This window comes from Alosa alosa, chromosome 2, assembly GCF_017589495.1.
Source record: "Alosa alosa isolate M-15738 ecotype Scorff River chromosome 2, AALO_Geno_1.1, whole genome shotgun sequence".
NCBI classification, from domain to species: domain Eukaryota; kingdom Metazoa; phylum Chordata; class Actinopteri; order Clupeiformes; family Clupeidae; genus Alosa; species Alosa alosa.
In genome coordinates, this window is record NC_063190.1 from 19,189,540 (window position 1) to 19,205,875 (window position 16,336).

General features: G+C 41.5%; 1 protein-coding gene across 1 annotated transcript in view; it reads left to right on the forward strand.

The window, feature by feature from the left end:
• mtnr1bb (melatonin receptor 1Bb) overlaps window positions 1-15,742 on the forward strand; it is a 50,310-nt gene extending 34,568 nt beyond the window's left edge. Inside the window, exons 2-3 of the mRNA XM_048238000.1 lie at window positions 7,186-7,304; window positions 14,018-15,742. Of these exons, the coding sequence (XP_048093957.1) occupies window positions 7,186-7,304; window positions 14,018-14,746 (848 nt within the window). The 3' untranslated portion in view covers window positions 14,747-15,742. The remainder of the gene's footprint in view (window positions 1-7,185; window positions 7,305-14,017) is intronic.
• The last annotated feature ends 594 nt before the right edge of the window (window positions 15,743-16,336 follow it).

A 16,336-nucleotide genomic window follows, 5' to 3' on the forward strand; every position in this document is an offset into this window, starting at 1 on the left:
TAAGCAGGTAGGCTAATGTTGACATCCTGCTATATCCTCCTGGGAACCAAGAAAAAAAAGTGTCCAACAATTTCTTTTTTTTGTGATTTCCTTTCTATTTAGGATTAAAAAAACATCTTACAATTTTTATTTTTTTTAATTTATTTTTATTTTAAATTTTATAGCATGTCCCCTGTGGTGGACAAAAGGACCGTTTTACTATGAAAAGGTAGCCATGAAAATAGACAAAAATGGACAAATTATGCTTTTAGTGGAATTAAATTAAGGGTAAACTTAACCAAATATAAGGGAAAATGTTATTTATCCTTCTAGACTACTTTATTTGCCTTTTTGGACAGTTGTATTTCTTTTTTCTGGATTGTTCATTTCATTTTCATGTTTTTCTTTCATCTGCGATAATTCATTTTTTAGTCTTACTCTTCCTCGCTATCTTCTTGAGGCACAGGTTCATAGTCCTCATCTCTGTTTCACTCACTCATCACCTGAGAGCTCCAAATCTGACCCCCTTAATAAGAAGACACTATTAGACTTCTCTCCTCCTTCCATAAAATGTGCTTGTTTTGATGTCAACCATTTTTGAGAACCAGGAAGAGGAGGTTCCCAGCAACCCAGCCAATCACATGATATATCATTAGAAAGCCCAGGATGTCCTCTTTAAAAGACCACAGGAATTGATAGAATATCTCAAAGGGGTAAAGGGGTATGCTTCTAGAACTTATGTCCACTACAGAGGACATAGGTCTATGGATTGGTTCTCAGGAGGATATATGATACAGTTTGCAACTTATCAAGCTGTCATTCGCCGGCAGACAGGGTGCACATATTCAGATGAAGACTTCATCACACGATGGAACAGATGTCACTTTGTGTAACTTATAGCTTCTACTGTAGCTACAAACATGCAAACATTAGCAAACTGGTAACGTTAGCTAGCTAACTAGTAACACTCACCTTTTATGAAGATATTCCTGTTTTTCACCTCCCATACGACAGCGTTATTAACCCATCCACTCCTGAAAAAAGATAGCTATCTGTACTTTTGTAGGCTTTCATTTTTTGTGCGGTGTAAGGTAGGGTGACCAGTACGTCCCCGGTTTCCGGGGACAGTCCCCGATTTCGGTGATCTGTCCCCGGCTGGAGCTGTCCCCGGTTTTCACTGTGACTGACAGACCCGAAATTAGAATAAAAGAAAGAAAGAAAACACTGACCAAACGTACAGTTGCGCACCCTTCACGCACAGTCTCAAGCTAGTCAAAGACCATAGAAATAAACACGACATAGGTCAAAGCAAGCGCTCAGACCTTAGAGATATTCTAGAATGCCCATATTTCTGGTCTGCTATTTCGGTTAGTGGAGTAGCAGCGCGGTAGAATCTTTGAAATGAAACCACTTGTGCAGGGGATTTATTAAACTAACGTCATCACGAACGTGCCAGCTCCTCAAATCCAGGTGAAACTAAAATTGCGGAGTAGGCTACTCGTCACACAAACAGCATACATCCTATAATACGCAGATATCACGTGAACGGCCGGAATCTAAGATGAGCCAAGTTGCTGTGATAAATGGTTCGCGAGAAAATTAACAATGAACTTATGTAACAACTCTAGCATCGGTAGGCCTACAACAACAAGCGGTTCCTGAGTAATCCGGTTTTGAAACTGCAACAAATTTCTACATGGTCTCCAACTTTGGGCCAAAATTATAATGTAGGCCTATTCTCATGTAAACTATTTATGTCAGTAGCCTACAAACATTTTTGTAAATTGTTTAGCCAGAGAATGCCTATCCCACCATATGGTTCACATATTGCCAGATTCCAGACAATCACCTACAAATATGAATATAGCCTAAATTTCTACTGGCATGCTTCGTAGTGACATTAACAGAAAAATATAAAGAAAAAAAATCATGAGATGTGAGTTATTTTTTCTTGATATAAGACTGACAACACATAGGCCCTATTAGGCTGCATAAGACAAATATTATCACATCATACATTCTCAGATATGGGTATAGCACAGACTGTCCTGAAAAAAAAAAGAAGATGGGTATTACAATGACCAAGATAGCTAGATTAACTAGCCTATCTGAACAACACGGCCACAGGATATAATTTAATGTAGGCCCAGTGCTGAAATGTAGCCAATACTATTTTGTTAGTTTCTTGCCCGCCAGGTATCCATGGTAATCACGTGACTGCAAAGTATGAATAGCAATGACACTCTGAATGGTGTCTGGCCCACTTCCAATCTGGTCCATGGTCAGTACAAGACATGTCCGGCGTTAAAGGTGTTGTCCTCGATGCTGGGAAAAGATTGTTGATTGATTTGAGAACAAAAGCAAAAAAAAATACAACTCTCCTTTTAGTGGTCCTAAGAGCACAATGTTGGAGCACAAGTGCCTCTGGTTGCTGATTGACTGGAATAATGAGTCACACTTTTGTATAGTCCTTTTGGATAGTCTGCCCCCAGACTACAGTATCTACAGATGCTCAGATTATCAACAAACTATCTGTTGACAATTTGTTAACTTCATTTTATGGTTACGGTTAAGGCCAGGGGTTGGATTTGGTTAAGGTGATGTTCAGTAATTGTTCAACATCAATTTTACATACTGAACTTGAATCTTAACAGACGATCTGTTAAGTCTCTGTGGGCCAATTATCCAAGTAAAGTATTACAGAATAATGTATTGCCTAGTTTTCTTCCTATCCAGGACGGTGAGTGCTGGGTTTTCAGGAGCACATACTCTGGATAGGCAGTGGATGTGAGAAGAATTTTGTAAAAAAGGAAGTGCATTGGATTCTTATAAAGGACCATATTGCTAACTGCAAGTAAACTGTAGGCTGTGTTAGAGCTGGTCTCAGACAGAATCGTAATCCATAGCTGATTAAAGCAGAATCAGAGAGAAGGCAGGAGGCAATGAGAATTTACTTGGTTTATATCCCAACTACAGAGCCAGGATGGTGCATGTTTTTTTATGAGCTGGACAGGCGGCTAGAGGAATCTGTGGAGATTTGTAAAAAATTTACAACAAAGTACTTTGGATTCTAATCAAGGACCAAATCGTTAACCGCAAGTAAACTGCAGGATGTGTTTAAGATAGAAATGTAATCCAGAGCTGATTGAAAGAGATTGTGAAAGAAGGGAGAAGACAGGGAGAGTAGCAGCCTCCAAACTGATCAGAGGAGCAGCCTTGTTCTCGGAGATACCCCTATTGACTCCCCTATCAGCGTTCTCCTGGTAAAAGCACATCACTTTGACAGCTTAAGGTCTCACATTCCCATCAATATTCCTGTAGCTCCTCTGCTTTGATCCAACCTTGTAGATACTCAGGGTAGAAGCAATTAGCATGTACTGATGGCTGAAGGATTCACCTTCAGAAATGAGCTAAACTTCTTTTTTTACTAACAATGCCTAACAGTCTCCTACAGAAGTATATGATTAAAAAAAATAATTATATAATTGATCTTGTGAGATAAAGTAATACATGTCATAGGCCTAAAGTTCATTCATTATAAGTTTGCGGAGTGGTTTTATCAACCAAAACTTTTCATCTACTCTGAAGTAAAGATTAATATCATAAAGTGTGCCAAAGAAAGTCTGACACTTTCAGTCTAACTGTCAGTCTAACGCTTTTGTCACACTTAACTTTACAGAGCCTTTGGTCCAGTAACTAAACTATTTAAGTAGGCTACAGTACAGTAAAGCAAACGCATCATGACATTAATGATTCACACATTGTTTTCAAACAATATTTGTTAAAAGGGCAGGCAGTGCTGTTCTTCTTACTGTGCCTAATGTGTCAAAGTATGTCTTCATCATTTTGACAATTTAGAGTTACAGATAGACTTCAAGCCTCACAATGTGATCAATAAAATGATGATGCTTCGGGGCTGAGTACACCGGTTGCTATTACAGTTGAATCTTTACATTATTCTTGTATACTGTACATATTAAGATATACCATCAAGCCAGGGTGCAACATTTTTGGAATACATACATGCACAGGTATTTAATTTCACCCTGGGTGACAAGTAAACTTTTACACTTTGGGGTGCTTTCACACCAGGAGCAGTTTAGGCCCCATCCACACGGAGACGCTTTGTGGGTTAAACGTACAGGTTTTGCATCGTCTTGGCCGATCGTACAAACGAATCCTGTAAACGCATTGCCCGAAACCGCACTTTTTTGAAACCTGGTCCCAGGGTGGAAAAATCTGAAACCGTAGCCCTTGCGAGGTTCGTTTGGACGGCGAAACCGCATATTTGTGTATTGATGATGTCATCGCCACACCTCAGCTGCCCTGGACTTGACACTTATTGTATTGCCTAACAATACTAGTTTTTATACATGACATTACCTACGATTACACTCAGTAGGATAAATATCACAACCGGTGCTGCGCAGCGTCAATAGCTTATCATGACTTGGTGGACTGAACAGTGTTTTCCCTGTGTTTTCTTGATGCATTCTAGCTACTGTCAGTGACGCGAGAGAACTAGCCAGAAGTTATTAGAGAAGTGCGGTGTATGTTTAAATTAATTTGTGCATAGTGCCGGTGTCATTTATTTATTTTACATGTCTTACAACATAAATAGGCATTCATAGTCTAGTGAAGTCAGATATGAGCATACAAAGACGCTTAGAACTCATGTTAAGCCTATGGTAGATGCGCACTAAATGCGAATGCGCGATTTGATGCAGGCAAAAGTATCGACTGTTACTAACGGTACAAAAGGTATTACAGTATAGCAATATTATAAATGTGGCGACGGAATAGCCTAGAACTTGGGTAGGCCTAGCGTTTAGTAGCCTATGCACTTGCGGTGATAGCCAAAACTAATGTGAACCGCGGACTATCCTACAACCAAAAAAAGTAAAGAAAATTATTTGTACCTGCGTTAGCCAAATAAAGGACGGGACTGCACCCTTCACAAACCGTAAAAATGAAGTTTATTAGTTTTACAGTTGACTACAGTTGACACCATCAGTCCACACAAACAATTCTGGTTTCTTTGCACTAGCCATTTTCGTCATAGCTTATTCTGTCTGTTTGTATAGCTTTGGTCAATTTCTGTAACAGAAACAGTGCCACCTATAGGCCTGGGATATGAAGTAACGTGTTGAGTCGTGTTGAGATGGATCCGTTTGGACTCAAATATTCTTGATACGGTTCCAAGGAAGACGGAGGAAAAAAAAGATGGGTTTGGTACGTGTGGACTAGCCCTTAGTCAGAATGTGGAGCATTTCCCTTCACAGTTCAGTTTGTTTGGCTGTATGTGCACGTGCACAGCAATTGCACCCAGGTGTTTCAGAACAAAACAAATGGGCTTGTTTCGGTTGTGTCTGGAATGTCTCTAAAAATCAAAACATCAATCTGAACAATGTGAGAGTAGTTTAATCGAACATGGAGTTTTGTATAGAGGTTTTGTTCTGCTTTAGATTTTGCCATGTGAACACGAAATGAACCATAAGGAACAAGCTCAAAAATGTTATTGATCCAGCCCTTGATTTGGAACTAAATAAGTATGATCAAACAGCCTTAGTGTTACACTCTGCCACATCTGCTGAACCTGGACTCTTGTGTTTTGGGTCCCTTTAATGTGTCCATTCTAGAGTGTGATTGTGACCCCTTTATGTGGCCAGGATGCCTAGATTTACTATTCTTGGCCACAATAAAGGTCTGGTTCCGTCCCAATCCACTACAAATTGTAGCTCCATAACTTATCCTCCCTCTCCCTCTCCCTTCCCCTGGTGGAGGTTATCCCCTGGTTTTCAAGTTCAATGACTAGCCCCCCACTGTGAAGCTAGACAGGCAGCTAGAGGAATCTGAGAAGTAAAAAATTGACAAAAAAGTGCTTTGGATTCTTACAGTAGGACCCTATCCTTAACCTCAAGTTAACTGTAGTAAACTGTCCTTTAGATGCCCTTTCTGTGTGTGTGTTAAAAATAAAAATGTGTTTGTGACGTACATGGTTCTCGTTCTGTATAGGGGAAGCAAACAAACATACCGACCAATCAACACAGGACCACTGTGGTAAGAAAAGGTGCAGTTTGATTGGCTGTTGAGCTCAAACATCAAACAGCCTCTTGCCAAAATCGTGCACTCTTATAACTTGTGTTTGTGTGTTAACACATCTCTATGTTCAAATAGGGACAAGACTGTTTGTGTTGTTTCTAACACATTGCTTTTGTAATACTGTATACACTCTTACAACAAATGTGTTGAAAATTACACAACTTGTGTTGTTTTTTAACACATCTCTATGTCCAGATAGGGACAACACATTCATTTTAAGAGTATGCATTCTACTTTGAAAGCCTAGTGCTGTTGATGGATCTGTGGTCAGTGGAGGGGTGAAAACACCAATGGGGAGATAACGAGTTTAGGCCATTAGTCCCGCTGGCCCAAGAAAGTAGAAAATCTGATTTAGCACGCTTCACGATCACAGTGTTTGTGTTTGCAACGGAGCAGATCAATACAGAGTCAAAGCTTGTTTCTGATTACAAACGTTGGAAAAGAAGAGCAATTTTGCCGTAATGAAATGGAATTGTGCATTTCTTTCTCTCTCTCTCTCTCTCTCTCTCTCTCTCTAAACCACTCATGGTACACACAAATAATGTTTGACTATATTTGTTCCCAATGGGGCTCTAAACTCTTTTGTATTTAATCACATGACAAATGCATTTTTATCCCGTTTTGGCTGACTGAGTCCTAGGCTCAGTCCAAGCACACAGACACTGATGAACTGCTACTACTACAATCATAATGAACAGACGCGCGTGTCCATAAGAGGGGCAGATATAATAACGGTACAAACAAATTGCTTGTTAGCTATCTTATTTGTAATATTAAATACATATTTGCAGATCACTGTAGCGAGTGGCTCATAGACATTACCCTACTTAGAGGTCAGAGACATGAAAAGCAGTCACATTTCACAGACCACTTCACCAGTCTCAATGACAATATAAAGAGTTTCCTTGTATACATTTTGCAAAAATATAGTTGCATATTATGCATAGTGACATTTAGAGTCATTACCAGTGTATTATTATGGATGGATAGTTTGTTATAAAAAAATATGGTCCTCTTTCTGTCTGGCCCTTTCTCCCTCTCTTTCTATCTTTCTCTCTCCTTTCTCTCTCTCCTCTCTCTCTCTCTAACTACACCCTTTCCCAGGTAACGTGTTTGTGGTGAGTCTGGCGTTTGCTGATCTGCTGGTGGCCTTCTACCCCTACCCATTGGTGCTGTATGCAATCTTCCACGATGGCTGGTCACTGGGGGACACGCAGTGCAAGGTCTGTTCCCTCATACTTTGGCGCATCATCAAATGCTTCATTTCTGGTAAAATCTGAGACTCTGCAGAATTCTCTGAAACAGTCAGAGTGACTGTGTGATGTACTGGTAAAGAATTAATGTTGTTTTCTTTCAGCCGGTAACATACATCTCTGGAACTGCTCACATTTGGGCCCTCTAGGTCACCTAAGTAGCCTTGAAACACAATTTAGACCTGGAACTAGGTATTGTGAAGCTGTAACTCAAAAGTAGATCATTGTAAAATATGGATTTTTCACAAATTTATTTGTGTGGGAATACCAAGCATTTTGCTCAGTGTCCTTTTTGGAAAACTTTTAGGCACAGTAGCAGATTCATGTGAAATAATGCTTCTTTAATTCTATGACAGTCGCTGTCATGTAATCTAGATACAAACAAGAAACTCCAGAGGGTTAGCTTTCATGAAGATTAGATATTCCTTCAGAGGAAAACTTGTTCGGGAACGTGCTTCACCTCATTGTTTGGGATAACATTTTGGGAATGGTGGTAGAAGTTTGCCCCGTATCTCGAAGTCCTAGGCTATAATGTGATGTTCATATGTGATAATAAACAATGCGAATCAATATTGAGGAATCACTTTAGGCTACACAAATAATGATCATTGGACATGCTGTATTAGGCTTTTAAGTGCACAATATATAGGCTATCCAATTAAAATGACTGTAATTAGACATGGGACGCAAGAAACTTGTGGATAGCTGGGATTTTTGCTGCACCCAGTGTAAGCTTGTTTTTGCAGCTTGTTAAACCTACATTTGTAGGCAGACGAAATGAAGGCAACGCAAATGAATAATATCCCACAAAGCCGAGAAATGATCGAAATTGGTGAACGGTGCGCGGAACCGTCGCCTTGGATCGACAAAGCAGGGTGCTGACCTTGTGGGTTTGTGGACACACTACTGACCACCACCTCGATGGTCTCTGGGTCTTCAGGTGTCCTCTGTTGAAAACCCGACTGTCGCTGGCGTTGGGGGCAGTGGCGCTGTACATGTCCCGCCACTCGACAATCCAGGCATATGGGACGCCCCTCCTCACCCCAGCTGTAGCGAGGAAGAGCTCTGGCTGCCCTGTCCCCACCAGAAACCTGGTCCTGGCTTGGGTACTGATCGGGTTTGGGTGTTATCTAGGGTGGCTGCTGCCGTTGGTATTGGAGCTGGTCGGGGCGCAGTTCCTCTAGTAGCTGGGCTCCTAGGGCCTTGACCTGGTCTGCCAAGTCCTGTTGTAGCTCTAGTCTCCCTCCATTGGTCCATGGTCTTCTCTTCCCGCTTTAGCCGGTCCCTAGAGGATTCTGGAAGGGCAGAGTTGAACCGTATAGCATTAGTTTGCACAGTATCCGTGGACTCACCTAGCTCCTCCTCTAAAGCTTGTGCCTCAGTGGCAATCACTTTGAAGCTTTGTTGGGGATGTCTTCGCAGATGTCATTGTAGTTCCACTCTCACCGAACCCTCCTGCAAGGCCAAGACAAACTGGTCAAGCATTAAGTAGTCTTCTCCCCCTGCTGCTGCTGGTTCCACTTGATGCCATCTAGCGTGGCATTCCCGCAGGAACAAGAGAAATGCCCCTATGCCTTCATCAGGGGCCTGGCAGCATTTGTAAAAGGCAGCTCTAAAGCTTGTAAAATTTTGTTGCCACGGTTTCTTTGGGTTTGTTCGAGCAAGGCAATTTCTCGTCGCGCTTCTCCATCCAGGGCACTGAAGACAAAGTCGGCCTGTTGGGCATCAGACAATGGCTGGGCTCATAGCATGGCCTCTACTTGGTGCTGCCAGTTTCCAAACTGTTGCTGCGAGATGGCTGAGGAGAAGAGAGGCAGACAATTAGTGATCAGAGAGCTCAGAAGACCAAATTATGTATCCTACGTGCTCACACAGACAGTAATGCTCACATTCCTTATGTTTATGTTTAGAGAGTGTTGAACTGGGTTCGATCTTTAACTTCTGGCTACAGCTCGCTCGCAACCAGCACTGAAGGCAGAGAGAGGAAACCAGATGATCCGCAGACTGCAGGCACAGCCGAAGAGTAGAGAGGCAGGCACAGAGGCGACCAGAAGCACAACATCAACTCGGAATATAAACACACACGTACAGTACACACGCACACACAGGTGTTTTCACATTCATTTAGAAGGAGGATAGCGAGCGTTGTATCTGATCGACTCAGGATATATATATCCGGCGGTTCATTCATCTCCGGAACGGCCAGCCGGTGTAATAGGCTACTCTCCTCGGTTCTGCAGATGTGGGACCTGGGGCTATGAACAGTGCTTCCCTGCCGTGTGTTTTTTTTACACCCTCATATCACCAGTCTTAAATAGTCTGTTCAATTAGTCAGGGGAGGCAGGGCTTGAGACAGTAATACAGCTCAGCTGGGAAGCAAGGGGTTGTCCACCCATAGGATAGGATAGGGCATTGTAGTGAGAGTCAGGATAATGGTACAATCAATCAATTAATTACCCAAAGTGCAGATCATAACCACACATGTGAATGACATCAAGCATAAAATCCACAACCCACAAGGAATTGATAAACTAAGTGTCCTACCAAGCTCACAAACAGTATAGCATCATGTCACAGTCAAGCACAGCAAATCATGAAAACACACATTAAGAGCCCCTTAGGTCATTCACACCCCCGTACCAATAAACTACCCTGCTCCCAATGGCAAGGATGTCCTGACATTTCCTCATAAGTGGGTGCAGTGAAGGAGTCACCAAACAACAATTTGATACCCATGCAGAAACATGATAATGACCATGACAATGATGGCCCTCATAAGGTCTCATTCCAACATCCTGCCCACTGCCTAATATGAGTCTGACACCTCTGGTCTAGATGAACTGCAGTCATGGCTGAAATTGTCATTACCCTCCCACAAGGAAAGAAAAACTCAAATTTCTTTCTTTGAACTGTTAAATGTAAACAGCATTCATCATTATTTATTCCATGTTACTGCAAACTAGACTTTGATTTTGACTCCTCATTCAACAGAATATTTTCAATATGGCATAGACAGAAATGATGGTACCCTTCACCTAACAGGATGTTGCACAATTTTTAGAGGCAATCACTTCCAATTAATGCTTTCTGATGAAAGGTAGTTTCACCCTCTTTGCAGTATTGCCCACTTTGTCCTCCATGGCAGCATGGCAAGTATGGCATTCTTTTCTTGATAATTTTTTTGTCTGTGAACATACGGTATATGTGACTTGTAAAGAAGTGCCAGCCTTGTCTCATAAGTCCAAAGGACATTTCTCTCACAATATTTTCTAAGCCTCAAATCACTAATATATATGATGTATCTGGTAAAAAAGGCAAGGGTCATAACTTAGTCTAGGGTACAATTGTTTAGGTTTGCAAATAATGATATCCAAGTGTTATAATCTTATATTAAGATAAAAAATCTAGTTAGTATTGTTTTTAGTATAAAGATACTACTTTGAGCTTTCTTGTAAGATTATTTGACTTAAAATAAGTCAAAATCTTCTTAAATTAAGACATAAAAACAAGTAAATGTATCTGCCAGTGGAGTAAGTAAATTTACCTTAAATTGTCTTCAATCTTAAATTAAGATAAAATGACTTACTCTACTGGCAGATACATTTACTTGTTTTTATGTCTTGATTTTGAAAAGATTTTGACTTATTTTGAGTCAAATGGTCCGTGTAACGCTTTGCAGTGCTATGTTCTATTTGCAGAATTCACATGAAAACATATAAAAATAGGCTTAAAAATCCATTATCCATTCTTTAGGACGGCACAGTAAATGGGTTATTGTTGCTTATTTTGATTTTCAATTGAGCACAGTTACGGTTTTCTGTTCAGAAGTTAAAAATTGAAATGATGCGTCAATTTTCTAATTTCCATTTTTTGCCCTTGTGGTTGGACTGAACCACGAGCACCGGGGAGAGAACACCTTCTAGCTGGGCCAGGCTAGATGGTGGAAGAGAGCGCCGCCTGAAGTTGTTTGTGATTTTGACTCATTACTTTAGAGATTAATAACTAAAACTTTTTGGGAGAAGGCACGTTAAACATAACTTTCCGCCTATGTTGAACATATCTACAGTAGCCTATATTTGAATACCATGGCCATGCCATGCCATAGCAAATAATTCCCCAAAGCAGAATGCTTTGCCATCGACGTCAGTCTTGGCTATACCGGGCTATACAGGCTACCCCAAGCACTTTTTGACATTGCTTATTTAACGCTTTACGCTAGACTAGGTTTCATTAAGCTAAACGAAGACACAACAGTGAGCCTAATTTATCCGTTTACCCATTTATTAATTTCAACAGCAAATAGCCTACACTGGCCTGTAGGCTACTAGGGTTCAAGATCATTGGTAATGCTCATGTCAGAAGTGTCAGGACCTGGTCAGGACGCAGCAATGTCTCCCTCTGCATCTGAAGTTCTGATCTCGAGCTGACATTATCAATCGCTTGGCATCTTGATGCAAGCTGAACTGTGTTTGATAGCCCTCCATCTCTACATCCGCTGAGAAAATGTGATCATCAACACCGCGCGCCAATATGTATCAAGTCACCCCCCCCCCCCGCCTACGCGTGGTTCAGCCCAACAAAAACAGAAAAGAAAACTGTTTATTGTTTTCAGTAAAGCACCGACTTAAATGCATTGTTGAAATTGAATTGTATATAGTATGAAACATGTTAAATATACCAACATTTATCATGATGCAACCTATGGCAAGCGTTTCACACATCATCAATACACAACATCATGTAGCCAAGAACAAGTGGGCTATACAGTTAAAACAAGTAGTATAATAAAGCTAAATGCTGCAGCAAGGTATGCAGCAACTTGTCATTATTGTAGGGCTACCAACAAATCTGTCTGGGCCATTCTAGAATATCTACAGAAAATAAACAACTCTGTTTCATACCAAAGGCATGCATCTATAGGCCTACATGAGACAATTGCTTTGACTTTCTTTACTTTTAAGGAAGAAATTAAGCATTCTCTCAATAATCTGTAAGGATACCAACAAATTCAGTCATGACTGTATGTGGTCATCACTACTCATGGAATTCAATTCAGGGTTATTGTACATGAATTATCCTGTAAGACATTGAGTTTTTAAGGGGAACATACAAGAATCCATATTACCTCATGCTTGCATATCATCATTAACTAAGCATTAGTTTCTCATGAGTTCGTCATGTTTGTGCCCCCTCAGCTAAAGTGGTAAATACTGTAGGTCCTTCTTTAACACGGATGAAAGACATGTTATTAAGTTATGGCAACCCTAACTTTAGCCCTGAATTGAATTCCATGAATAATGAAGAACACATTTTGTTTGGCAGAAAAAGAAATAATCATGATCATGCTTAATAAATCATCATTTATATAATGATGTACCCACTATACCTAATGCTTTAGTTGATTTGTTGTTCATGCATGAGGTCACACATGATAGACTATGAACTTGTGTAAATTCCTGATGATTCATGAGATACAAGGAATGATGCATGAATCATGAATTAATTCAGGCATAAATTCATGATAATTAATGTACCCTTACCGTAAAGTGTTACCAATAATAATAATAATAATAATAATAATAATGACAATATAAAAATTCAAAGGCACTTTGGATAAATTATAAATGTTTGAGTCTGAAGTCTTCTACAAAGAAATAGGACGAATAAAGTATCAGCATATTAATTACAGCAAAATCAAGAGAGAACTAAACAAGTGCATGCATACGCATATTGCAGTGCCCTTTCCCGTCTGATTCGATCCAATTGTACACCAGGTTGATTTAACCATGCTTGTCCTTGCTTTTTACACTGCAGGTAGATCAAACCCTGGCTGTCCATTCTCATAGCACTGTATCTAAATCTATGTCATGGTGTCCTTTCTAAAAGAAAAGTAAAACTTTCCCTGCCCGTCCTTGACTGTCAGTGTTAATAGTAGATCAGTCCAAATTAATCCAGACTGTCCTTTCTACTGTAATAGTACACCTGCCCAAATGAACACAGACTGTCTTTTATAGTCACACTTCAGGTATATCTGACCTGAGCTATCCTTTCCAATAGTACACTAGGTCGCTCTAACCTTGACAACATTTAATGTTTTATTTCCATGCAATACATGCATGTTGGTGGTGATTGTTTTGGTACAGTAAGATGGTAGCTCAGTTCAGTGAAAAAGCAGAGAGAGGAGATTGACAAAGCACATCAACTAGTGCATACAGCACAGCACAGCCGTGTGGTTCCTCTTTGGTGGTGGGCCAGCAGGTGTTGAGTTATCTATTAGCAGAATGAAGGGAGGTGTTCCTAAAACACCTGTTGTGACAGCTAGCACTAACCCAACCTGTCCTGGCCTGTCTTCTCTTGTCCTCTTCTCTACTGTCTTGTTCTCTCCTGACTAACCTCTCCTCTCCTTTCCTTACCTGAGCTGTCCTTACTTGTGCCGTCTTCACCTGTCCTGTCCTCTCCTGTCCTAACTGTCCTCTCCGTTCATGTCCTCTCTTCTCCTGTTGTTACCTGTGCTGTATTCACCTGTCCTGTCCATATCTGTCCTGTTTTTACCTGTCCTGTGCTGTCCATACCTGTCCTGTCCTGTGCTGTCCTTACCTGTCCTGTCCTGACTGTCCTGTCCTGTTTTACTCATTCTGACTATATATTCTCTCCTGACGTTCCTGTCCTTACCTGTCTCTCAGGTGAGTGGCTTCCTGATGGGCCTGAGTGTGATTGGCTCCATCTTCAACATCACAGCGATCGCCATCAACCGCTACTGCTACATCTGCCACAGCTTCGCCTACGGGCGCCTCTACAGCTACCGCAACACGCTCCTGCTGGTGGGTCTGGTGTGGACACTGACCGTGCTGGCCATCCTGCCCAACCTGTTCGTGGGCTCGCTGCAGTACGACCCGCGCGTCTACTCTTGCACCTTTGCGCAGACGGCCAGCGCCTCGTACACCATCGCCGTGGTGGTGGTACACTTCCTGGTGCCCATTGCCGTGGTGACCTACTGCTACCTGCGCATCTGGATCCTGGTCATTCAGGTGCGTCGGAAGGTGAAGAGCAACGAACGTCCGCGCCTGCGCCCGAGTGACCTGCGCAACTTCGTCACCATGTTCGTGGTGTTCGTGCTCTTCGCCATCTGCTGGGCGCCACTCAACCTGATCGGGCTCGCCGTGGCCATCGACCCGCACCGCATTGCACCACACATCCCCGAGTGGCTCTTCGTGGTCAGCTACTTCATGGCCTACTTCAATAGCTGCCTCAACGCCATCATCTACGGCCTGCTCAACCGCAACTTCCGCAGGGAGTACATGCGCATCGTCACATCCGTGTGGATACCACGCCTCTTCGTCACAGAGACCTCGCGGGCAGCTACGGATGGGATGAGGAGCAAGCCCTCGCCTGCCATCAACAACAACGAATGAATCATGGGAAATGTAGTGTTTTTCTGAAACTTGGAAAAAGAAATCAGGAAATAATGACCTGACAAAAATACTGTTACATTTGTGAATATTGCCCCAGACTCCAATGACCTGGTGCCTGTTTGATTTATCCAGCACTCATGAAGTATCTCTTTTCATGTTCTCAGATTTTATGGTACTGTACATATGTTAGAGTTTGCGTTTACGGGAAACAACCTCACACAGTTTAGATGCTGCTGACATCCGACTTGTTATTGTGTAGATATCTTAGTAATCTTGACATGGAAAAGGATATCGACAGTTAACGGTTAATAGACAGATATATTATTGATATAAATTCTTTCAAATGCATATGCACTGCCTTAAGTCCAGTCTTGTATATCAACCATCTCTTGTGTCTACTGTACTTGTTATACCTGACCCATGTGAAAAAGTGCCAAACCCACTACTCTTGACACCAAATCTCTTAAACTTGTGTGTGTCTGTGTGTGTGTGTGTGTGTGTGTGTGTGTGTGTGTGTGTTGTGTATTGTGTATTTGTCAATGGGGACAACCCAGACCAACTTACTGTATTTTTGTAGGGCAATATTTGCTTTTCCCCTTTTTAGGCACCAGTAAATGATGCTGAATTTCATCAAATTTGCCCACGCACACTAGTGTGCTACCGTTAGCTGGTTAAATTTGCATTCATTAGACTAACAGATGCTGAGAAGAGGCATAGCTGCCAAGAGACCTGAAACCAAACTCATTTGATAAAAAAAACAATCTTCAGATGTCTCAGAGACTCGGAAGTTCAGATGATTTTTTTTCCCTATCATGATGTGGAGTCTAACATAATGCCCTGTCAAAGTTTGATTTTCAAGAGAATCACTCTAATTTTAAAAATGTTACTTGCACAAGTCCATTATTTGACAGAGAAATATAGTATTAGTATAAGTATATATACTTTTTTGATCCCGTGAGGGAAATTTGGTCTCTGCATTTAACCCAATCTGTGAATTAGTGAAACACACTCAGCACACAGTGAGGTGAAGCACACACTAATCCCGGCGCAGTGAGCTGCCTGCTTCAACGGTGGCGCTCGGGGAGCAGTGAGGGGTTAGGTGCCTTGCTCAAGGGCACTTCAGCCGCGGCCCACTGGTCGGGGCTCGAACCGGTCCAGTCCAGAGTCCAGAGTGCTAACCAGTGGGCCACGGCTGCCCTAATGAGGCCATGGTCACACCGTACTTTAAATGAATAATTACATTTGAATAATTTTAATTAATAATTTTCTAGAGGCAATGCATTGTTTGTAGTGCATCTTATCTGTGTTCATTAGGTGAAATTCATAATGAGTTGGGTTATTTCCAGGACATCTGGCTTTACTCTTTGTTTAGACGAGAGACATTTACGACAAGGTCATCTCTTACATTTTAATTAGTTGATCAAATTAGCTTCTCAAAAATGGGCATCCTGTCCCCACAAAAAAGTGAGACTGGAGTCTGTCCTTCATGTTCACATTTTCCACTCCCAATTATTCTTATTTGTTGCCTCAGTCTTGCTCACATATTTGCACTTTGTGAAAGGCACAATGCCTCAAACAGAAAGTGTCTCG